Source organism: Struthio camelus, chromosome 24 (assembly GCF_040807025.1).
Source record: "Struthio camelus isolate bStrCam1 chromosome 24, bStrCam1.hap1, whole genome shotgun sequence".
In the NCBI taxonomy this organism is placed as follows: Eukaryota; Metazoa; Chordata; class Aves; order Struthioniformes; family Struthionidae; genus Struthio; species Struthio camelus.
This window is the reverse complement of record NC_090965.1, coordinates 5,544,549-5,567,251: the sequence shown is the minus strand read 5'-3', so window position 1 is coordinate 5,567,251 and position 22,703 is coordinate 5,544,549. Positions and strand designations below refer to the sequence as shown.

Genomic DNA, 22,703 nt, shown 5'->3' with positions numbered 1-22,703 from the left:
TGCTGACTGAAACTAAACGTGTTCATGAGTCTAAAGTCTACCAGAAGGAATACAATAACCACACTGCTAAATCTATATGAAAAGCCTAATGTTAGGTAAAACCATGCACGTAACTGTCTCCCAGAAGATCTTTCCGAGCTAGATTTGAATATGTGAGATCTTGCCTGTGCTTTCCCTTTGCTTTACTGGGTGTTTACTGGGGAGAAAAACAGAGCAGTCCCAAGTTTTGCTCTTTAAGGCTAAACTGAGGCCACACAGCTGTAGTAAAGACTGTGAACTGTCTAATGCCAGTCAGACAGAACAGAGACAGGAGCTGACCAGCACGGGGCAAGGACACAGCTCAGAGCGTTGCCTGCTTCGGCTACACCTTAGATCCTCGGCACCCGACGACACTTCCCCCGCTGCTGTTGCTAACTTGCCCTTACTGCCCCGGAGGAGAGGAATCCTCTCAAGTGCCCCGGTCAGGGACGGGCACGGGGCCGCCGGGCAGCACACCCGCTTCGCACAGGGCCCAGCGCAACCCCACAGCGACTGCACCCCCGGCTGGCGACACCTCAACCCCGGCGACGCTTCCTGCCGCTCCGGGCCCGGCAGCTCCTCCCCGCTCCCGCGGAGAGGAAAGCGGCAGAGCTCCCGGTGCTGGCAGCGGCACGGAGCTACCGAGCAGCAGCAGCCGCCCGCCCGCCCCGGCTGGACCAGGCAGGACCCGGGTGCCGCCCCAGCAGCCGCCTCGGCCCAGGCCCCGGAGCCCCGGCCCAGGCCTGGCCCTCCGGTAACGGTCCCCCCCGGGGCCCCCCCCTGCGGCCTAGCCGCTCCCGCCCCGCAGACAGGGGCCTGGGCTCCCCCCAGCCCGGAAATACGCCCGTGGGGGGCCGGGCCGCGGCGGTCCCACCGCTGCCCAGCGGCGGCCCCGCAGCGCCGCCCCGGGATGGCGCCGAACCGAGGCCGATGCGAGCCCGGAGCGCGGCCTCACCGTGGCGGCGGCGGCGGGCCCGAGAGCGGAAAGGAGGGCGCATGCGCAGAGCGCCGGCTTCCGGCCTCCGAAAGGCCCCCCCGGCGCGGCGGGTGGCCGCGGCGGTGCCTGAGGGAGGCGCGCCGAGGCCCCCGCCGCGCCGGGCAGCGGGGTGTCCGCGGCGGTGCCTGTTTGGAAACGCGCCCCCTTCCCGCGGGGCCGGTTTGGCCGCGGAGAGCCGCCTGCTCCCCCGGGCCCTCCCCGCCACGCTGCCCCACGCGATCCCCCCGCGTTCCCCAGCCCTTCCTCCCTTCGCCCCTGACGCCCAGAGGGCAGCACGGCGCGAGGCCTAGCCCGCGTGGAGCGAACCGCACTCCTCTTTTGGGGGCCAAACCGGCGTTTTGTGCATTTGGGGCGGGGGGGGGGCAGAGCTGGGGGCGCGTTGGCACAGGAGGGCGTTTCTGATGTTCCCCGCCTGCCCCGGCTTCGCCAGCCGCCGTCCCGTCCCGATAACGGGTGCGCCGATTTCCTCCACGTGAAACGAGGAGAGAGGAGCGCGGCGGCGGCGGCGGCGGCGAAGCCCTGGGCTCGGCCTGCGCTTGTCGCCCCCGGGCAGCGGAGCGGCCGCCTGCCTCCAGGCCTCAGGTCGCCGCGACAGAGAAGGGGCGGAGGTGGCTGGCAGGAAGGCAGCGCGTTATCCCAGCTCGTTATCCCGGCCCGTTATCCCGTTATTGCTCTAGGAAGCAGAGCCAGGCACCGGCAGAGGGAGGGGACGTCCGTCCCCTCTGCGCTTCGCAGGGCCCCGCTCGGCCCCGCACGCTGGGCAGCAGAGGCCTGGGGCGCTCAGTGCATGGAGCGGGCAAGGCCACGGGTGCCCCGGCTGCCCTCAGGTCTGCCGGCTGGAGAAACCCGGGGCGCGCGTCCCCGCGCAGGCTGGCCACCCGGGGCCGGCAGCAGCGCTAGAGGGAGCTGCTGTTATCCGGATGACGAGCCGTGCCCGGCGCGCCAGGGCCGGACGGACGCAGGCTCGCGGGCGATGCCAGCGTGGGCGAGCCGCCCCCGCTCCCCCCTCCTCCAAATCTGCGCCAAACGCCCCAAATCCTGATCGCCGTCTCTCCACCGCCGCCTTACCCGGGGATCCCCCACAGCCCGCTGGCGCGAGGGGGCAGCCGGGGCGGTCAGGGGCTTGCCCCCTTTTTCGTCTTCCCAAATCTCCCTCCTCAAAAACCTGCCCTGGATATAGGGCTGCGGGAAGTTTTCTGATCCCCCTCCGCGGGGTGCCCGAGCGAAGAGCCTCCCGGCACAGAAACAGCTCTTCCCCAGCAAAACCAGGCAGGGCTTCATTTAACGGAGCCTTTAAATATTTCATCGAGCAAGTAAAGAAATACAGCCCGTGCCTTGGGGGGGGGCTGCTGCCCCCAGGTCCTCGCACCGGCCAGCTGCTGCCTCGCCAGACGGTGCACGCCGGCGCGCTGCCTCGCGGCGAGGACCTTCCCGCCGAGCAGCTCCGGCCCGGAAAGGGCCTTGGAGACCAGCTGCGTCGCGGCTCGCTCGCCTTCCCCCGGCAGCAGCCCGTGCGTGGGAAATGCCATCACGAGGGTCCCTTTCCCAGCGGCTGCTAGCGATGCCGCCCGCAGGGCCTGGCGCTGCTCTCCCAGCCCTGGCAACCCCGGCCCCGGAAAGCAACAAGCACGAAGCTTCACGTCCCAGCGGCTGCTGGACCCCGTAAAATGCAGCCCGTGGGTCTCCGCAGAGCGTTTTGACATCTCAAGAGTTTGGGAAAACCCTCAAATCACCGTTTTTAAATCAGGTCAGGGAGGAACGACGGTGCGTGGCAGCTCCGCATGCTGCTACGTGTTTCTGCTGCGGCATCCGAAAAGAAGCGGCACCTTTTCCTTCTTCAGCTTGGCCCACGGGGACCCCCGCGGTCACACGTGTCTGGGCCTGATGGGATTTGCAGTGCCGACTCCTTTTCTCACGGTGGAGGCAGATTGCTGGGATCATCCTGCACACCCTGGCGGGGATTAGCGTCCTGGGGGCGCGTTGCCAGCCCCGCTCCGGCCAGGGCGCTGGCCGCGGGTCCCTGCCCCGCCGCCCCTGCCCCGCACGCAGACATCCCTATCGCGTCCGCCCGGCGCGGCGCCGGGGTCTCCAGACGCTCTCGGCGTTGGCTCGGCTGCTTTTGCCATCGGTCCTGGGAGCGAAACGGCAGCAGGAACAAGGGCAGCGCTGGGACGGGGAAGCCGCGAGGGGAAGCCAGCAAGAATAGGTTTTAGCAGGGAAGGCAGCGCCGCAGCGAATCGCAAACCACCCCTCAGCGTAGGCGAGATGCTGTCCGCGCGAGCATCCCCAAGCCCTCTGCAGGTGTTCCTGAGCACAGACAGCCGACGGAGCGGAGCGGAGCGTTGCCTCTTTTCACAGGGAGGAGAGAGCAAGGCAGGCAAGGGGAGCACCCGATGCGCACACCTCCTGGGGAATCTCCAAGCTCTTGCTTGTCTGCTCTGACTGCAGGACAGCCACTGCCGTCCCGGCAAGCCCGGGATGGTGCCTAGCACTGCATCACAGCATCGCTGCGGGAAGGCCTGCGGTGGCCCTGCGCTTGCAATAAGCCCTGCTGTTTCCTGCAGGTGGTGCAGGGAAGAGCCGAAGGTGAGGAGGAAGCGACACACCTGCGATGCCCTTTGGAGCCGGGCTGTAAAGCCCTGGCTGGGATCCTGGGGGCAGGATGGGTCTTGCAGGTGTGGGGAAAACGTGGGACGCACACGCAGGTCTGCCGAGGAGAGCTGCCGCTGCTCCCTGACCTGGCTCACGTGCTCGAGCAAAGGGCTTGGGGCTTGTTGAAGGCGTGCAAAGACCCTTTTGCACCCCGGATTACCCCAGCCAGGAGATCTGAGGGCAGCTGGGCCACCCGCAGCCCAGCTCGGCAACCTCTGCACCGGCACTGAGCCGTCCCTGGGACGGGGTGGAGACGCCGCATCCTCTTCTCTATCCTCTCTGGTCCTTTCGCATCTTCAGCAGGACGGGACGAGGCCCTTTCCGTGAAAGGCTCAGCCCCTGTAATTTTTTGACTGGGGCAGGAATAAGGAAAAGGTCTTTTCCTTCCCGTCCTGCACTGGTTGCAGCACAGGGCACGCTTGCCTTTTATCTTTCCATCTGCGTGTGTATGTACGTCTACCCACTCCCCGTTGTGCCGCCGGACCCCTGCCTCCCTGTCGCTTTGGGCTGACATGGAGCTGATCAGACCCCGCGGAGCAGCAGAAAGCAGCGGGGCACAGCGCTTGCCTCCCTCCCGGCTCCTGCTGCGGGCTCCCGGCACCGCTGCAAGGAGCCTGCAGAGCTCCCCACGGTGTCGGCGCGTTCACACTGCGATTCGGGCTCTGTGCGTCCGCTGGGTGCCGCGCGGCTTTTGCGACCCGCAAACGCTTGGGACAGGCTGACCCAGAAGCTGGGCAGTGCCAGACTGGCTGTTTCCTGCACCTTGCTCCAAGGAGCGCAACCTCCCTGGACTCCAACACGTGCTGGAGAGAAACCTGCTCTGCGCACCTCCGGGCTCGGGGCCCTTCTGTCGTTAGGAGGAGCTGAGAGCAGCTGGCTGCGCTTCGGAGGAAAAAAAAAAAACCTTCCTTTTTTTTTCCTTGAAGCAGGTCCGGCGAAACACAGTGCTTTCGTACCCGATGCAGGCACGGAGCCGCCGTGCACCTGCGCTCGCTGCAAGCGGCTCGTCCCTCCTAGGGCGACCTGCTGCCTTCGCCCCCGGCACTGCCCGCGCTGCCCTGTGGGCCAAGCACGGCCGCCCGCCGGGGACGGCGTCCAGGCGCCCCGGGGCGCCGCGGCGTCCTCCTCTCCCACGCCGGCGCTCCTCCTGCCTGATTCGGAGATGGAAATGCCAGAGCCGGGGCCGGGCTCCCGCGGGCGGCAGCGGGGAGAGGGCTGCTGTGCCCTGCAAACTGCCCCGGCTGGACCCCGCGGGGCTTTGCAGTGCGGGGACCCCCCAAATCAGCCCCGGGGTGCCAGGGGCTGGCTAGGAGAGCAGAGGGAGAGGAGCAGGGAAGGAGGCTGCAAATAAAAGCTTGCAAGGGGGGAAAAAAAAAAAGAGCAAGGAAATGAAGGAGAGACGAGCCGGGGGGTATAGGCAGCGGGACGCCACAGCTGCCTCCGCCTGGCCAGGCCAAGCCGGGCTCCAGGCTTATTCCTTGCTGCTTCTGCAGTAATGTTTTCACCTTGCGCTGCGAAGGAGTCATTGCGCCGAGCCGGGGCGGCGATTGGCTGGCTAAAAATGCCTCTCTAATCTCCGTGCTGATCTTTACCCCCCTCCTCCCCATCTGCTGTGACCTTCCTTCCAATGTGCAGCGCCAGCCGGAGCGAGACGGAGCCAACCGGCCTTGCCTGCCAGCTGCCCGGGCGCCCGGGCCACCCCGGTGGGCGCCCCTCGCCGCTGCCCATGGTCCCCGCAGCCTCTCCGCGCAGGTACCGGCACGCCGTCCCCGGGCGCCCGGGGGGGTCGGGGCAGGCGACGACGGGCGGCCGGGGTGCCGGCAGGCAGCGGGTGGCCCCGGGGCGGGGGGCAGGGCCCGCTGCTGGGAGCCCGCCAGCTGGCCCCCTCCGAAGCCGGGTCCCTAAAGCTTTCCGTGAACCTATGACACAGAGCTGGAAGCCGAAAACGGGGCCCGAACGGCCCGCAGATGTCGTGGCCGTCGGCGCCGAGCGAGCTGACCGCTGCGCTCGTCTCCCCGCCGCCCCGGCGGCGCCGTCTCGCCCGGCCGGCGGGCAGCGCCGCGTCCCGCGCCCGGACCCCGGCGCGGCCTTCCAAGGGCCGTGGCCCCCTTCCCAGGCGCTGCTGCGGGCCGAGCCGGCTCCTCGCGGTCCCGCGGCGGGGGCAGCGCCAGCCCTCGGCGTGCCCCGCCGTGCCTAGCCCCCGCGCCCCTCGCGCCCCCTCCCTGATCCCTCTCCGGCGTCGCCTGCCGCAGCATCCTGCCCCCCTGCCCCAAACCCCCATCCCCAGCGCCCTCTGGACACGTTGGCCAAACGCTGATCCGTCCCCCGGAGGGACCCCGGCCCCCCGGTGGGTGCCAGCCTCCGGCAGGGCCCTGGCAGCGCCCCGGCCCCGGCACGGCTCTGCCTTGGGCCAGCACCGCGGGGGCCGCCGGGGGGGAGTGGGGGGGTTCCTCGGGGTCTCCGAGAGGGGACGACCTGCGGCGGGGGCTGAGCTCCGGAGGGGCTCGGAGAGCCGAGATGAGAAGGTCTGGGGGAGCTTCACCATCCTTCCTGGCCGCTTTGCACCCGCAGGAGGGGGTGGAGGGGGTCCGTGCGCACGTGCTGCTGGGGACGCCCCGAGGGGCGCAGGGCTCGCGCCGGCCGGTTTCGGGGGGCCCCGGCGCTGCGGAGGGGCAGCCGAGCCGGAGGCTGGTGCAGCCGGGGCGCGCGGGGCCGGCAGCCTGGTGGCATCTCCGTCGGGGCTTTGCTGTCGCTTTGCACAGCCGGGAGGCAGGGGGAGGCAGCCAAAACGTCGCGGGGGCAGAGCCGGAGATGCTGCCCTAACTGCGGCCACCCCCCGGGGCGAAACGGCTCCTCTTGCCGGGCTCGTCCCCCCATTCCCACCGCAGCCGCCAGCCCCGCGGCACCACTCTTGCACCCGCCTTGGGAACGGCCAAGCAAGCGCTTTGCTAAACGGATTAGAGCCGGCGCTTCCCGCCGCCTCTCCGAGCCGCCTCGACCCTCCGCGCTACCCTCGGAGCTCGAGCGCCGGCGGCTCCGAGCGGCTGCAGGGATCCCGGCGATGCTGCTGCCGGCCTGGCCCTGCAGCCCCCGGGGGCCGTCGGTCCCGCGCCCGAGCACGAGGACGGTCCCTCTGCTGCGGAGCCCGGAGCAGGTCCTTCCCGCTCCTCCTGCCGGGGCAGCGGCGTTGCCAACAGCGCTGGCCCCGCGCGGGGAGACTTTGTCCCCTCGCCAGGCGGCCGGCCCGCCCGACGTTTGTGCGAGGCCTAGGAGCGAGCCGGGTGGCTGCTGCAGCTCTGCAGGCGCCGGGGGACAGCGAGGTGCCGCCGGGGCCCGGCCGGCCGGGGCGATACCTCGGCGCCTCTCCGCCCTGCGCCGCGAGCTGCTTTCCCAGGGGAAAATGGAGCCTTTGTGGCGCGGCCCCTGCCCCTTCCCCGGAAGGGCTCCGACGATACCCCCGGGGCCGGCGGTTAGCGGACAAAAAGGGGATTGTTTGGGTGGGAGCCGGGTTTGTGGCGGCACCTGCGCCGCGCCGGCGGGGGGGGCCCTGCACAATGGCTCGCTTTCTGCAGGACTGCGCTCGCCCGCCGCTGCCGCCGCTAATTAGAGATGCAAAATAGCCCCGCGCCTGGCTTCCCACGGCCGGCGGGGGCGAAGCTCGGCAGCGGGAAGGCTGGGGGCCGGCCGGGGACCCCTCTCGGCCCCTCCGGCCGCCGCGACGCTTCTGCTGCGCTCCTCTGGGAGGGAAGCGCCTTGCCGCGCTGCTGGCAGAAGCGTCATCGTAGACCGCCGAGCGGCCCCCTAAATCAGGCCTCGTTTCCTGCCGGCGTCGGTTGTTGCTTCCCACGCGGGCGCTGATTTTGCAGGAGGGGAAATAGTAACCCGTGGGATAGTGAAAGCCGGGGGAAAAGCGTGTCGGGGAAGCGGTTTTGGGGGAGAAGCGGCTGGCTCTCGTCCCGTGAGCCCAGCGCCAGCTCGGCAGCCGGGCAGACGCGGCTCCCCAGCTGCGAGCGAGCCTGCCAGGCAAAGAGATGTGGCTCAGCTCGTCCGAGCCCCGATGCTCAGAGCGGTCGCCCCTCCGCGTCCTGATGCCCCCGCGCAGCAGGCGGCGGTGCAGAGAGCGGCGGCTGAGACCTGCCAGCTCGCGCCACCCAAGGACTGCAGAGCTCCCCGAGGCGTTTGTCAGGGCGCCGCTGCCCAATTAGTCTCCCGTCTCCGCTTTCTTGCCGGAGAGTCTAACGGCCTGAAGCACCAAAAGGCGAAAATCACCCGGCGTTTTGCAGGAATTGTAGCCGAGGTGATTTTGCAACGCCGAAGCGCTGCAGCCAACCGAGAGAGGCAGCCGCAAGGCAGGGGGCTGCCCTCGGCCCGCCGGGACGTCCCCGCTCCGGCCCTGTGCCGGCTCGGCGGCCTGCGGCGCGCTGCCCGCCGCTCGGGGCATCAGCAGACGAATCGCCCGTCGGGGCGTCAAATCTTCTTCCCAAAAAGTCTCTGCTCCGCCTTTGCCAGGTCTGGTAGGTGGCTCCTTCTGCCAAACGTGCCGGGTGGCAAAACCAACCCCAGGGCACAGCGGCTGCAAGGGGGGCGAGGAGCCCGATTCAGCGGGCTGGATTCGCCACCTCGCCCGAACCCCGCCAGGCGCCCGCAGAGCCCGTCCGCCGCCGCAGACAGCGCAGGGCGCCAGGGAGGCGCTGGGGTGAAGCACCCGGAGCGAGCCGGCCCCGGCTCCCGGTGGATGCTCGGAGCCGGGCTGGGGAGTGCCGAGGCCGGGGGGGGGCCCCCACCGAGCTTCATTAGCAAGTCAAAAGTGCTCGTTAGAGGAAAGACGAGCTGGCAGTGGAGCCGCGCGGGACCCGGCTTGCGTCCTCTGGGCAACCCGATCCGGGCGGCCGCGGCGCGGGGCAGCCAGGCAGCCTCATTAGTGCAGCCGCTGAAGGCGGCTTCTATTACTCAGCTCGAAGCTCTTGTCTCCTGCTGCCTTTTAATTCCCCTCACATCGCCGTCGAGCCGGGGGATGATGCCGAAACGGCGCATTAGAGCAACTCAGAGCAGGGGGGCACACGGCTGAGTCCCGGCGGGCTCTGCTGCCCGTGCACGAGGGGCTGGGACCCCCCGGGCCGACACACAGAGCGCCGGGACCCTCGGGATCCTAATTCAGCTCTACCGAGAGGCTCCTGGCAGTGCAGCCTGGGGCAGAAAGCAGCCCCTTTGCAGCCTAAATGCAAGGGAAAGCTGCAGCAGGCAGTGCGGCAGCCCTGGTCGGTGGGTGCTGAGCACCTCGACCCCAAGACCGGGTACACTAGGACCATGCCTTAGCGAGGGTCTCCAGCAGGGCCTTGGTGGAGCTGGAAGGGGCTTGCAGAGCCCGACAGCGAGGCAGCACCCACAGCAGCACCCAGGGCCGGGTGCAGGACGCAGCAAGCGCATGCCCGGCTCGCTGCCTGGGGGACCCTGGGCTGGGGGCAGGAGACGGTGGGGGGGGACTATCCCCCCGCCAGGATGAGGTTTGCAACCGGCGCAGGCAGCGGCTCCATCCCCGTTGCCATGACAACGGGCAGGCTGCAGGCAGGGCGCGTGCCCGGGCCCGTGCACGGCGCTGCTGCACGGCCGGCGCGCAGCGCAGCGCGGCCGCCCCGCCGTGCCCGGCGCCCCACAGCGGGCCCACGCCGGGACCCCCATCTGCCGGGCACCCGCCTGCCCCAGGTAAGCACCGTCCCCTGTGGGGCTTGGCCGGGGCAGCCTGGAAAGCAGCACGAGACACCTGGGTTCCTTGCAGGGATGGTGATGGGGATGCAGGATGCCTGTGCCCCCTGCACAGACAGGGATGGGGATGCAGGATGCCTGGATCCCTTGCAGGGATGGGGATGAGGATGCAGGATGCCTGTGCCCACTGCTCGGATGGGGATGGGGATGCAGGATGCCGGGATCCCTTGCAGGGATGGTGATGGGAATGCAGGATGCCTGGTTCCCTTGCAGGGATGGGGATAGGGATGCAGGATGCCTGTGCCCACTGCACAGACAGGGATGGGAATGCAGGATGCCGGGATCCCTTGCAGGGATGGGGATGAGGATGCAGGATGCTTAGGTCCCCAGCACGGCTGCCACGCAAAGACTAGGCAGTATGGCATTGGTTTGCACCCCACAGGCAGGATGCGTTGTCCCCCAATGCCAGGGAGGGCAGGGGTGTGCACAACCTTCAGGCCCCCCCAGTGCTTCTGAGGGGGTGCCAGGGGCAGGGGACGCTTCGTCTGTGGTGCTGCCTCACTCACAGGTTTGTGCCTCAGTTTCCCCAGCTGTAAAGGGAGGGGGGGAGGGAGGGTTTGTGCTTTCCCTCTCGTCACTCTCCCACTACCCAGCTGAGATCCTCACCCCCATCACTGAAATCCCTCCTTTTGCAGTTGCAGCCCTGGCTTCACCCCTCGCCCCCCCACCTACAGTCCTTCCACCCCATCCCTGTGCTTCCTACCCCCGGCTTTGACTCCCTCCAGCTCTTTGCCCAGTCTCCTTCCCCACCAAACGCAGCTCAGATCGAGCCAGCCCCCTGCTCCCACTGGCCCCCCTCAGTCCATCTCGCCTCCCGTCTGCATCCGCAGCGCCGGGTCTGTGCCGCCGAGGTGGAGGGGACGGGACCCCCGTAGGCACGCGTGACACTCGGATCCCCCCGTCCCCACGTGGAAGCGGGGTGGGGTGGGGGGAACGGCACCACCGTATCCTCTAGCACCGCCGTTTGCTAGGTCTCACTTTAATTGCAATCTCCTATTTGGAATTGTACCTAAATGCGCTGCTGGGCCTGCAAAACCCCCGGCTCGGGAGTCGCAACATCCTCTTTTGCGGCAGAGAGCTAAGAAGAGAGGTTGAGAAAAGCTGCAGAGACTGAAGGCAAGTCAAAACCCCGCAAGTCGTGGCTCAGAGCCGTCTCCCTTCCGCAGCCTGGGCGCGTGGATGGGGCCACGGCCCTGCTCCAGATCCCCGCATCCCGCCAGCCCCCGGCTGCCTGCCCACGTTCGCGGCACATCTGCCCTGCCTCAGCCTGGCCGCGAGCTCCTCTGCAGAGCAACGCGCGCGTTGTCTGGAAATGCCGAGCGTGTTTCCCCAACTCTTCCCGCGAGGTTTGCAAAGTCCCTAGAAAATGCGCCCCTCTGAGCAGGACGACGACGGACGTTTCTTCGGATCGCAGGGAAAGCGCTAAGCCGGGGGCCCGAGCCCGTCCCGCTGCCCCGACGGCGCGTGCCCCCATCCCGCCCTCCCGTCCGTGCACGGGACACGCGCCACCCGATAACGGGCACGGATCGCTTCGCCTCGGCTGGGGGGGGACCCTGCGCTGGCCACGGCGCGAGCGAGCCGGGACCCGGCTGGGGGCAGCGCCGGTCCCGTCGCAGCAGCCCGGTGCTGGGCAGACCCAATGCCTTGGCTTTAGCAAAGCGATGGAGTCAGGAGCCGCCGACTTCGCCCAGCACGGGAAAACAATCCCAGAAGGGGTTTGCTACCTCTGTGCCACCCGCGGGGCCGTGCAGCTGGCGTTGCTGCCAGCTCTGCTCCAGCATCCGCGTGCACCAGCTTCGAGCTGGCTCTGCCCCGTCCGAAATCCCACCGAGACGCGCCGACACGCGGGGGACGCTCGGCCTGTGCCGCCCGCCTTTCGGAGGGCGAAAGGGGACGGGTCCGTGCAACGAGCCCTCTCCAGCCCGCTCCGCCGGAGCCCGCGCCGGCAGTCGGGCCCTGGCGTGCTGCGCGGCCCGGGGCAGCGAGTCAGCAGCACCCGCCAAGCGCTTCCCGGAGGGGTCGGCATCTGCGCCGAAGGTGGGGTGATTCAGCCGCGCCGAAAGCAGCCCCCTTCGCGTGCCCCCACCCCGGCCAGCCTCAGCCCGCCCCCCCCTTGGCCGGCCCCCCAGGGCTGCGCTGCCCGGCCCTGCAGCGGGCACCCGCCGCCCCGCATTGCCACCGCTCGGGTCGCCGCTGGGGGGAGAAGGAGGCGGGAGGGCGCCCTTCCCGCAGCTCCCACCGGCCGGCCCGATTTCCAGCCCTGGCTGCTCCGCGCTCTGCACCCTTCCCGGCCTCCCTGTCCCTGCTCTCTCCCGCCCGCCGCTCAGCCCCCGTTTTGGGGGACGATGCAGCACGGCCGCCCCCGCTCGCTCGTCCCCGCGGGCTGCAGGCAGGGCAGAGGTGCTGCCGTCCCCTCCAGCGATGGCACCAGCTCGCCGGCAGCACCTCCCGGTGCTGCGAGCCCGCTCCGGGGCCGCCCCCTCCAGCCCTCCCCGGGCCTTGCGCGGGGGGAAGCAGCGCGCAGCGTCTGTCGAATGGTAAAGCTCGCTGAAGGGCTCTGACTTGACAGGCTGGGTCTCTGGGCTTAATTGCAATTAAGGCTCAGACAACTGATGCCCTTCCAAACGACCCACGCTATCTGCTCTGGACCATGACCCTGCTGGGAGCCGCTAAGGAGCTGCAAGGCAGCAGCACGCGGCAAATCGGCGGCTCTGCCCCGGCTCACGGCCCGGTTGCTGCCGCCGAGGGTCTCCGGGCTGCTCCGTCTCTGCCGCGGAGCTGGCCGGGTGGGTTTGCACCCAGGGATCTCCGTGCGTCGCATCGGTTCGGGCTCCCGCTCAGCAACCGGCGTTGGGGCCGGCTGTGCCCTGCGGGATGCTGCGCGGGTCCTGGGCGCCGGCTCCTCCGAAACACTGGCCGAGGCCGCCCGCGGTTCTCTGTGGCTGGCAGCGCGGGACGGCCAGAGCCAGGACACCGGTTTGGGGCAGGGAGGCCGCGTCGGCCCCAGCTGCCGCGTTCCCACCCTCGAAACCGAGAAAACGGGGAGGCCGGTTCGGCTGCCCCAGGGCAGCCCTGCGCCCGCCGAGCCCTGACGGGAGCCCGGCTCTGAGCAGCCGCCCAGCCCCGTCAGGGTTTTCGCTCCCGCCCCGGGCTCAGCCCCGTCCCCGCGCAGCCGCCCGCCTGCTCCCCGAGCTCCTTGCAGCAGGAGGCCGGTGCCGGCCGACGGCGCGCTCCTCCGGCGCCCGAGCGTCCCGCCGTCCGGCCTCAGCCTCTCTCGGGGGCCGCCGCCGGCGCCTGGCAGCCTCCCTGGGCAGCTCACCGCTGCCCGTCGGTTTTCCCATGCCGCCGCGCCATGCATTGCAGGGTGGGCAGCAGCGTCACAGCAGCCCAAGGAAAGGCTGCTCGGCGGCGACCGCGCCGACGGCAAACGCGGCAGCTCTCCGTCGCCGGCTCCCTGCCCTGCCCCAGGGCCGGGCACGCTCAGCCCGGCCCGAGCGCCTCTCTGCCGCCCCAGCAGCAGCAGAGGAGCTGGGAGGGAGGATTGCATCAGCCAGCACGGCTGCACACGCCTTCCCGGCTCCATCCCGCAGCTGGAGAGAGACAGCCCGTTCCCCGGGAGCGAGGGGCTGGGGTCCCCCCCCCGGTGCCAGGGACGCGGGACGGCTGGACGCCCCTGGAAGCGGCACCGTCCCCCAGGGCAGGGGCAGGGGAGCCCGACGGGAGCTGCTAGCAGGTCCCTTCCCTCCACCCAAGGGTCCAGCAGCACTGCCCTGGGGGGGCTTTTATACCCAGCTGCGTCTCCCAGCTGGCCCTGGGCTCTGTCGGGGGAGTTACCCCACGTCCCTAAGCCTGGTTTGAAGAGGGGGTTTTAAGCTCAGTCCCCAGGCGGGTGCAGGGCAGCGTCCCGCGGGGCGTGGGAAACCTCTGCCCCGAGCTGCGGCGCCGGCCCCGCTCCGGGGGGGCATAGCCGTTCGCCTTTGTACGGGCAGCGCCGGCGCGGACAGGGCCGGGGGCGCGGGGAGGGGGGGCAGCAGCGGGGAAAGGGACCTGGGGGCAGCCCCGGAGCAAGCGCCGGCCCTGGCGGGGGGGACGTGCGTCGACCCGGGCTGCTTGCCCTCCGGCCGTAGCAAGTGGGAGCGAGCGAGCTGGCGCGGACGCTGGCGCAGCGCTGGCTGGAAGCCAGGCAGCCCCTCGGCGCCCCGGGTGCCTCTCCCGATGCCGGAGGCCACGGGACGCAGGGCCGAGCCGGGATGTCTGTGCCTGGGACGGGGCCGGGGGGGGGGTGGGGGGGGGAGAGGGGCGCCGTCAGCGAGAGCTCCCGGCTTCGGAGGTACGGCCAGGCGGCCGTCCGCCCCGGCGGCGTCGGCCGGAGCAGCCCTCCGCATTGCAGCAGCCTCCTGCCTGCACGGGGCCGCCGGCCGCGTCCTCGGCCAGCGGCCCGGCGGCCCGTCCTGGCGCCTGCGCCCAGCCGAGGAGCCGCCGGCGCCCGCGCCGCCCCTCGCCGGCCAGCTGCCGCCCGCGCGGGGCAGAAACCCCCTGCAACGCCCCCGGCTGCTCCCTCGCGCTCCTTCCCCGTGCCCCATGAGACGAGCTGTGGCAATGCTCAGCCCTGAGCCGGCCTGGCCGGGGTGGCTGCAGGTGGGTGGGGGGGGTCCGGCTCCCCAGGGAAACGGGGGGTGGGGGGACGAGGGGGCAAAGCGCAGCCCCCTCTTCTGACAGCGCCGGAGGGGCAGCAGCGCGGCGCCGGGTCCTGGCAGCCCCCCCCGGCCGCTCGCCGCGGCTCGGCTCGTCGGCGCTGCGGGTGCCGGGCATCACCGCCGGCTGCCTTGATGCGAAGCGACGGGCCGCGGCGGGGCCGCGCGGGGCTGCGGTGGGGGAGCCGGGGCAGCCCCGCGCCAGCCGGCGCCCGGGGGTGCACGCGGGCACGCATGCATGCACGCGTGTGCATCGGTGGGCGCGTGAACGCGCGGGGCTGGAGAGAGGCAACGAGGCAGCAGCAAATGTAAAGTGATGCAGAGCCAAAAATAGCCCCCAGAGCCACAGCTCGGGGAGCTGCCATACGCAGACCTGGCAGCCCCCAACTCCCTTGCCCGCTGCCCGCCGGGGCCGGTTCCTCTGCCCGCCATCCCCGGGCTCCCGCGGGCACGTAGCTGTGTTTCGTCCTCAGCTTCCCACCTCCCTGCACCCTCCGGGGCCGGCGGGCAGGGCCGGGGCTGTACCCCGAGGACGCCCCTCCGTCCTGCTCCCCGAGGCGCTCCCCGTAACGAAGCTAAGCGCCGGCGCGCGCCTGCCCGGCGGGACGGTGCCGGCTGCGCTTGGCGTCGCCGCGCTCCCGCCGACGTCTGCCTCTCGGAGGCCGCGCGAGGGCCGGAGTCACGCGTTTATTTTTAACCGGCTGGGGACAGCAGCCGGGGATTGGTGGGTTTCTTGGTTATATCACTAAATCCCTGCGAGGCCCTGTTAGTTCCAGCGCGGCGAGCCCCGCCGCGGCCCCCCCAGTAACCGTTTCGGCACCCCGTCCTCCCGCTGCGCCCCGGCAGCCTGCCCGGCCCCGCCGGCCGGCTCGGCCGGCTCCCCCCGCCGCCACGACCCCACTTTTGTCCCCCTTCCTCGCCCAGCCCCGGGCGGGAGGACCAGGCTGCTGTTTGAGACCAGCCCCAAATCCACAGCTTTCGTTACGGTTTCCAAGGGTTTTGGCCCAAAAGAGGAAATCCTGTTTCCGTTAGCCCAGTAACTAATTTGGCAGAGAAGGAAGAAGTCTAGGGAGATGCATCCCGTCTTCCACCTCGCAGGCTGCGGCCGAATCCGCCTCCCGCAGCGCTTTCGGGGACGGGGCTGCTGGAGCCGGGGGCGATTCCCCGCAGCTTTGGCCCCATCGCATGGGGAGATGCTGCGCGGCCCGGCGGTTCCCTGCGGGAGCACGACCGGAGCAGGGCGGTTGCGGGATGCTCGTGGCCACCGCGGTCCCCGCTCCGGCCGCCGCGCCGGCTCCCGGCCCCGCGCCAAGCCGCTTCGCCGGCTCCCGTGCGGCTCGCGGCGGAGTGGCAAAGGGTTAAGCCGTGCGGCAGGGCCACGTGACGCTCCGGGGATGCCGTTTTTCTGAAGATCAGGACGGATTAGGTTGGAATAGCAGGACGAGAATTTCTTGGGGCTGCGCTCGCCCCCGCCAGCCGCCCCCGGCCCCGTCGCGGCCTCTCGCCCCGGCCTCTCCGCGGGGATGCGCAGCGGCCGGGGCAGGACCCTCGCCGGGTAAGGGCCCCCTCCGCGGTAATTTCCTCCCCCGGGATTTCTCCTTCCCAGGGAGCCGGTTTGGGGTTTTTGCTCCCTCAGCCCCGACCGGCAGCCGCTCTGCGGCAGATCGGGCTTCGCCGCCGTTACATAAGCAACTCCGCGGAGCGAGAGGGCGCGGATGCCGCAGCCGGTCTGGGGTTAAGAGCTGGGGTGGAGGTGGGCTGGAAGGGGCTGTCTGTGGTTCCCTAAGCCAGGCTGGGCACTATGCTGATTTCGGAGCCCCTCCAGCCGGACCCTCAGCCCCGCGGTTTAGGGCACAGGCGGTGCCGGGGGCAGGAAGGAGAGGAGCGCCGGCTGCGCTCGGGGGACAGCCGGGTCCCTGCTCTCCCAGGAGGACCTGCAGGGCGACAGCTCCCATTTTCTAACCCATCTGTGCCGATGCCGCCGCGGACCGACTCACGTGACAGCAGCCGGATAGAGCCGCCGGCTCAGGCTGCTCCTCGCCGGGGGGCTGCCGCGAGGTCCCGCTGCCAGCCTGGCCCCACACCGGGCACCGGGGCCGCCTGCGACCAGCTTCAGTGGCGGATGAGCAGATGGACAGGGCGCATCTCCGTGCCCGGAGAGGACACGCCAGCTCCTCACCGCAGCACAGGGACATGGCTCTAAGGGCATCCCAGCCAAAACCACTGCTCTCCCTGTGCAAACCTCTCCTGCCAGGGGGTTGATTCGGCGTGTGCATGGTGCAGGGCTCCTCCAGCTCGGGGCAGTGCTCAGGGTGATGCTCCAAGCTGGCTGCACGGCCGGGGACGCGCACAGCCCCACGCGTCCTTGCAGCCCCCAGGCATCCCGCAAAGGGGCTGCAGGGAGGGCAAAGGCAGGGCAGGGGGAGGCAGCAATCCCCGGCGGCCGTGCGGCTCGCTCCTGCGGCAGCCCTGCCGCGGGGCTCGGGTGCCTCTGCTGGTGCCCCGGCGGTGGCGTGCTCCATGCTCAGCGTCGCACCCCGGGGACCCGTCCTCTCCGCTGAGCCCGGTGCTTCTCTCCGCAGTGCATGAGGCTGGTGCTTCTCGGAGAGCAACCGAGCGCCCGTGCGAACCCTCGAGGCAGGACGGGGAGCCATGTCGGGTTCCTACGACGAGTCCGCAGTGTCCGTGGAGGAAATAACTGACAGCTTCTGGGAGGTGAGCGTTTGCTGCATCCTCCTGTGCTCGGAGCTGGGGAGCCCCGGCAGCCCCTCTCCTTCCCGTCCCCAGCGAGGCATCACAGAGCCCCGAACCACCGTCGCCACTGGGGCAGGCACCACGAGTGCCCCAAACGCAGATCCTATGCATGCTCGGTGCAGGATGGGTGCAGACCCTGGCCCTGGCCAGCCTGGGTGCAGGAGGGGCTGCAGAGTGGGGTGGAGGGGACACAGGAGCTGGGGCTGAGCCAACCCAGAGCAAAAGCCCCTCCATCCCTGAGCCCCTCCTGATCCCCTCCGAAGCACCCAGCCCTTTCCCAACCCCCTGGCACCCCGGCTGCGGCGCCCACGCCTGCCTGTCCCTGTGCCAGGTGGGGAACTACAAGCGCACGGTGAAGCGGATCGACGATGGGCACCGGCTCTGCAATGACCTGATGAACTGCGTGCACGAGAGGGCCAAGATTGAGAAGTCCTATGCTCAGCAGCTCACTGACTGGTCCAAGAGGTGGAGGCAGCTCATCGAGAAAGGTATTGTAGCCTCTCCTTGTGCCACAGGTCACCCCACGCTGGCAATAAACCAGAATACCTGGGTCCCACTGTCATGCCTCGGTGTCCCCACCTGCAAAAGGGAGGCGAGGACACCAGCCCGCCTCAGCACCCAGGGCTTGGGTTTGCATGCCCAGGCTCAGCTGTCCCCTCCACCCTCACAGGCCCCCAGTATGGCAGCATGGAGAAGGCGTGGGGTGCCATCATGACAGAGGCAGACAAGGTGAGCGAGCTGCACCAGGAGGTGAAGAACAGCCTGCTGAACGATGACTTTGAGAAGGTCAAGAACTGGCAGAAGGATGCTTACCACAAGCAAATCATGGGAGGCTTCAAGGAGGCCAAGGAGGCAGAGGATGGCTTCCGAAAAGCGCAGAAACCCTGGGCCAAGAAGCTCAAGGAGGTGAGGAGAAGATGCAAACCATGGCCCATCCTGGTTGGCAGGGGCCATCTCCCAGCCCTAGGCTCTGGGAAGCCTGTTCCAAGCTGGGCAGCACAGGGAGAGCCAAGGGGCACATCCCAGGAGCTGGGAGGGCAGGCAGAGGGACATGGCAGGGGGCTGTGACTTCTGCTCTGATGTCTATCCTCTCCCCTTTCTCTCACTAGCTGGAGACGGCCAAGAAATCCTACCACCTGGCCTGCAAGGAGGAGAAATTGGCGATGACCCGTGAAGCCAACAGCAAGGCAGAGCAATCCAACACTCCCGAGCAGCAGAAGAAGCTCCAGGACAAAGTGGAAAAGTGCAAGCAAGACGTGCAAAAGGTGCGAGTCACTGCCCAGGCCGGTCCTGGGACAGCTGGGAGTCACACCAGCAAAGCAGTCATGCAGCTCGGCTGCTGCCTCTGCTCCAAGGGTCACATGGTGTCAGGCTCTAGGGTTACTCGGGCAGTGAAAATCAGTGGAAATGGCCACCACCTCCCATTTGCCCCCCTTCATTCCCATTTTCCCTTCCCTATGCACCATGTAACTCAGCAGCAGAAGGCTCAGGCTTTGCAGACAGTGCTGAGGGCAGCAGGAGCAGAGCCGAGGTTTACCGCTTTTCCTGGGGCAAGATTTCTCTTGCAGCCAAACTGACTCAGCCCTGGAGGCTCTTGGCTGAAGCTGGGTTTCTCCAAAGTACCCAGAAAGGGTCTCTGAGGTGCCTGAGCTGTAACTGAGACACCGTGTTGCACCTGCAGACTCAGGAGAAGTACGAGAAGGTTTTGGACGAGCTGAACAAGTGCACCCCGCAGTACATCGAGAGTATGGAGCAGGTCTTTGAGCAGTGCCAGCAGTTTGAGGAGAAGAGGCTCAACTTCCTCAAGGAAGTGCTTCTAGACATCAAGAGGCACCTGAACCTGGCAGAGAGCAGCAGGTAGGTGCATCTTCCTCTGGCCAGCCCACTGGCTGGGGAAAAGGTGTGGTGGGTCAGTGTGGAAGTGGTCAGGAGCTGGGAGGAGCGATGCCAGCGCCAGCAAAAGGTTTGCTCCTGGTGCCCAGCAGCAAACCAAGCCCCGGAGGGCCTGAGTGCTTCCAAGCAAACTAGTGCCCTGCAATGCAAGGGAAAGGGTCCTCCTGCCACCGCTGTGGCCACTAAGAGGTACCAGAGCGGCGGCCATGCAGGTGGGCTGTGTGGGAGTCTGGCGCCCTCCAGTGGCTCCTAGGGGGAAACATAACCTTGGCTTCTCACCCCCCCCCCCCCAACCATCCCCACTGCTGAAGCACACCACTTGCCGGCGGGGTCCTTCCCCGCTTGCAGCACCCCAACCTGTGACTCTCCCACAGCTACGCCACTGTCTACCGGGAGCTGGAGCAGACCATCCGCCTCTCGGACGCGCAGGAGGATCTCCGATGGTTCCGCAGCACCAGCGGCCCAGGGATGCCCATGAATTGGCCTCAGTTCGAGGTGAGGCTTAGGACCCCCAGGCATGGGGCCACTGCTGCCACCGCAGGTGCTGGGAGCCCCACAGGGTTTACTGGTTGTCCTGGTGCTCAGGGGCCGGTTGGTTTGTGCTTCCAGGAGTGGAACCCGGACCTGACACACACGATAACACGAAAAGAGAAGCTGAAGAAGGGCGAGGGGGTGACCCTGACCAACGCCAGCAGCGGGGGCGAGACAGGGGCGCAGGGAGGGGAGCGTGGGAGGTGAGTGTGCCAGATGGCTTGCTGATGGGAAGGAGGGGGTGCCTGGGCAGGATGGAGACACCCCAAGGTAAGTGTCAGCCATAGGGAAATGCGCTCTGTTTGCCCAAGCAAACACTTCAGTGCCCTCCTTCTGTGTCTTGCTTGCTGTGGGCAGCCTGGTGGGGGCCATGCCCTTTGCCCAGGGTCCTGCTTGCTGTAGTCCTCATTCCCCTGTAACCTCTGGAAGGCTGCAGCACCCATCCAGATTTCCCTGGCATGCCCATTCCTCCTTCCCTCTCTGCCTGCTTTGACAAGCCCTCTCCCCGCTTCCTTCCCACCCGCAGCGTGAGCAGCCACGACCGCGGCCAGACCTACAGCGCAGAGTGGTCTGACGATGAAGGCAGCAACTCCTTCAATACCAGTGAGGCTAACGGTGGCACCAACCCCTTCGACGAGGAGCCGTCGGGGAAGGGTGTGCGGGTGCGGGCTCTGTACGACTACGACGGGCAGGAACAGGATGAGCTCAGCTTCAAAGCAGGTATGGCCCCTCGTGGGTGCTGGGTCACCCAGAGCATCTCTGCCAGAGCTGCTGGTCGCACGCTGTCCTGCTTTTTGGCGTAAAATCCCTCAAATCATTTCTGGTTCCAGCCCTTGAAATGTTTAACTGGAAGAAAGGGGAAGGCACAAGCTGAGCCCGAACCAGAGCGGGTTTGGAGAGAGGCTGGGACCCAGCATGTGGGGTCTCCTGGGCTCACCCCTTGCATTTCTGCCCTGGAGTTCTGAGTGTTTGGGGTAAATCTGCATCCAGGGGAGAAAAGGAGGAGTTAGAAGAGGCTTCATGCACACTGCAACAAGCTCTCCCCTTTCTGCCTTTTGCTTCAGGTGATGAATTAACCAAACTAGGTGAAGAAGATGAGCAAGGGTGGTGCAAAGGGCGCTTGGACAACGGGCAGCTAGGTCTCTACCCAGCCAACTACGTGGAGGCTATCTAAGTCTTGTGGTGTTCTCCTCGTTGCAGTCAGCAGATAAATCCACCCTCTGTTGTCTCCATCTCTCCACCAGCCAACCAGCCATTTCGCCGTCTGGTCGTTCACTCCTCACAGTTAGAGATTCAGACATATTTTCCGACCAAGCTTTTATTTTTTTAAGAGTTGTCTCTGAAGAGTATTTTGCATAGTTGCTTTTTTCTTCTTCTAAGATAATGTGACGCGAAAGATGACGTTGTCCGTTCTTCTATTTTAGTTGGTTTTCCAAGGGAAAAGCCGATACCTCAAGATCTTAAAGCCCAACCAGTGAGAGCTTCTGATTGGTTGGTTTTTAAAGATACTGAAATCATGAGCCACCTTCTGATTGGCTGGAACTGTTCTGAAACGCACGGCACTTAAGCTCCCGGGACCAATCAAATTCGCTCCCCTGAAAATGAGAGGAAATGGAGTTTTACTCCATTTATTTATTGATCTTCCCATGCTCTTCTCCCTGATTCATGCTCTGTCACAGCCCTCCCTCCCCAAGGGAAGGGGATGAACATTCCTCTTCTTCCCCCACCGACATCCAGCCCCATCCGTGAGCTGGTCCCTCCCCACCCCGCAGCGGGCTGTGGATGGGGCTGGGAGCAGAGTCAATGTCGAGGCACAGTTGGACCTTCCCAGCCTTATAGTCTGGTGGCATCTCTTCAGCTTCCTCCTCTGTGCCAGGCCAGGCCCCTTCTCTGCTTGGAGATGTCAGGGTCTTGCTGGAAATGTGGTCTTCTGGGAGCAGGTAGATGCTCCAAAGCCGATGTCCTGCGGCTGTCGCAAGGGCATTATCCCAGGGCTAACCAGACCCGGGGCTAGGTGGCCCAGCAGTGCCTAAAATAAGCTTTTTGGAGAGAAACCTCACCTTGGTTTGATGCCACTGGACGCACCTTCACAACCAGCCCGGTGAAGCAGGGTCCAGCTTGGATGCTGCGAAATCCTCCTGCGGCAGGAGCAGACCTCACGGCCCCAGGCTTTGCACTGGCAGGAGGGGAAAGGTGGTTAAGTAAAACCCAGCCTTGCACAGTGAAGCAGCCGCCTTCCTTCGGGCTATCTGGTCCCCGCACCGGGGCAGGGAGCTGTGTCCAGCTGGGAGCCAAGGTGGGAAGAGCTTGGTAAGCATCCGGGAGGACGAAGAAGGCTCGGCGCAGGCACCAGACCCCAGCCCAGCAGTGGGAACGGCAGAGAAGGAGCCTGGTGAAGACGGCTGAAAGCAAGACACCAGCGTGCTTCTCCGCACGGCGGGAAGGGGCTGCAGGCTTTGCCCTTCTCCGGCCAGCCCCAGCCCGGGCCATCTGCTGCCGCCAGCCCGGATCTGCTCTGCATCCTCACCAGCCAGGGGCGTTTGTGGCCACAGCCTGCAGTCCCGCTGGCCGGTTCCTCACCCCCGAGCCCGCGGCACAGAGGACCCGCTGCAGCACTTTGAGGGAAGCCGCCACGTCCGACCTCCGCGGCCTGGAGAGCGGGTGCGCGAGTGTTTCTGTTGGACGTCTGCTCTGCTGCGGCTCTTAGAAAGCACCTCCCGTCCTCGTTTGGCCTTGGCCTCTGCCACCAGCCACTGCGTGGGAAGCTTGTGTCCCGGAGACGCGAGGCCATGGAAGACCCTGATCACCCAGCCCTGCTGCCAGGGGACTCACGGGTAACGTAGCCCCTTCACTGTTTCCCACCCCAACCCCTCCGCCATGGGCAACTTGCGGAAACAGCCCAGGAGCTCCTTTCCACCGTCCGTTCCTTATTTATTTCCATAACATCACCCCCGCCTGCATCAATGCCATAGTCTTCCCCGCGCGCTCCTCTCCTGCCTCTCCTCTCTTCCCCGGTCTGTTGGTTCGCGAATTCTTTGGCCCCGGGGATGGGGTGTTCCTCCGAAGCAAGGACATCCGCTGCACGCTGGGTACCGCGGGCGAGAGCCGCCCAGCCCCGTCTCTTCTGCTAGTCACACTAATGGGGGCGAGGGGGGAAAGAAGTCAACAAAAATCCCAACCAACCACCTGTCTCAGCAACGCACCCCGGTTTTTTGTACATTGATTGTGTAATTTAAGAAGTATATATATAATATATATATATATATTGTGATTGTATTACCGTGGATACAACAACAAAAACAGCAAGCGAAAATAACTGAGGTCTGTAAGCGTTCTCCCCGTCTGGGTCCTCGTTTGCCTCGCGAGCGCCGATCTCGCCCCTCGTAGACGTAGCTGCCGGG

At 67.1% G+C, this 22,703-nt stretch overlaps 2 protein-coding genes across 4 annotated transcripts in view; one reads left to right on the top strand and one right to left on the bottom strand.

Annotated features, from left to right (window-relative positions):
* RPS10 (ribosomal protein S10) overlaps positions 1-1,095 on the bottom strand; it is a 34,914-nt gene extending 33,819 nt beyond the window's left edge. The window contains exon 1 of the mRNA XM_068918640.1: positions 974-1,095. The gene's annotated coding sequence lies outside the window, so the exon portion shown is untranslated. The remainder of the gene's footprint in view (positions 1-973) is intronic.
* A 4,178-nt stretch (positions 1,096-5,273) lies between these two features.
* Positions 5,274-22,636, top strand: PACSIN1 (protein kinase C and casein kinase substrate in neurons 1). 3 transcript variants are annotated; one of them, XM_068918409.1, is made up of 10 exons: positions 5,274-5,419; positions 16,707-16,839; positions 17,210-17,366; positions 17,549-17,784; positions 17,988-18,143; positions 18,560-18,735; positions 19,146-19,266; positions 19,381-19,505; positions 19,829-20,022; positions 20,367-22,636. In XM_068918409.1, exons 2-10 carry the CDS (start codon positions 16,777-16,779, stop codon positions 20,474-20,476), a joined length of 1,338 nt encoding a protein of 445 aa, XP_068774510.1. In that variant the 5' UTR covers positions 5,274-5,419; positions 16,707-16,776; the 3' UTR covers positions 20,477-22,636. The 3 variants fall into 3 exon arrangements, with proteins under 3 accessions (XP_068774510.1, XP_068774513.1, XP_068774512.1); XM_068918412.1 differs by lacking the exon at positions 5,274-5,419 and adding an exon at positions 9,281-9,370; XM_068918411.1 differs by lacking the exon at positions 5,274-5,419 and adding an exon at positions 15,512-15,679.
* Positions 22,637-22,703: the final 67 nt, after the last annotated feature.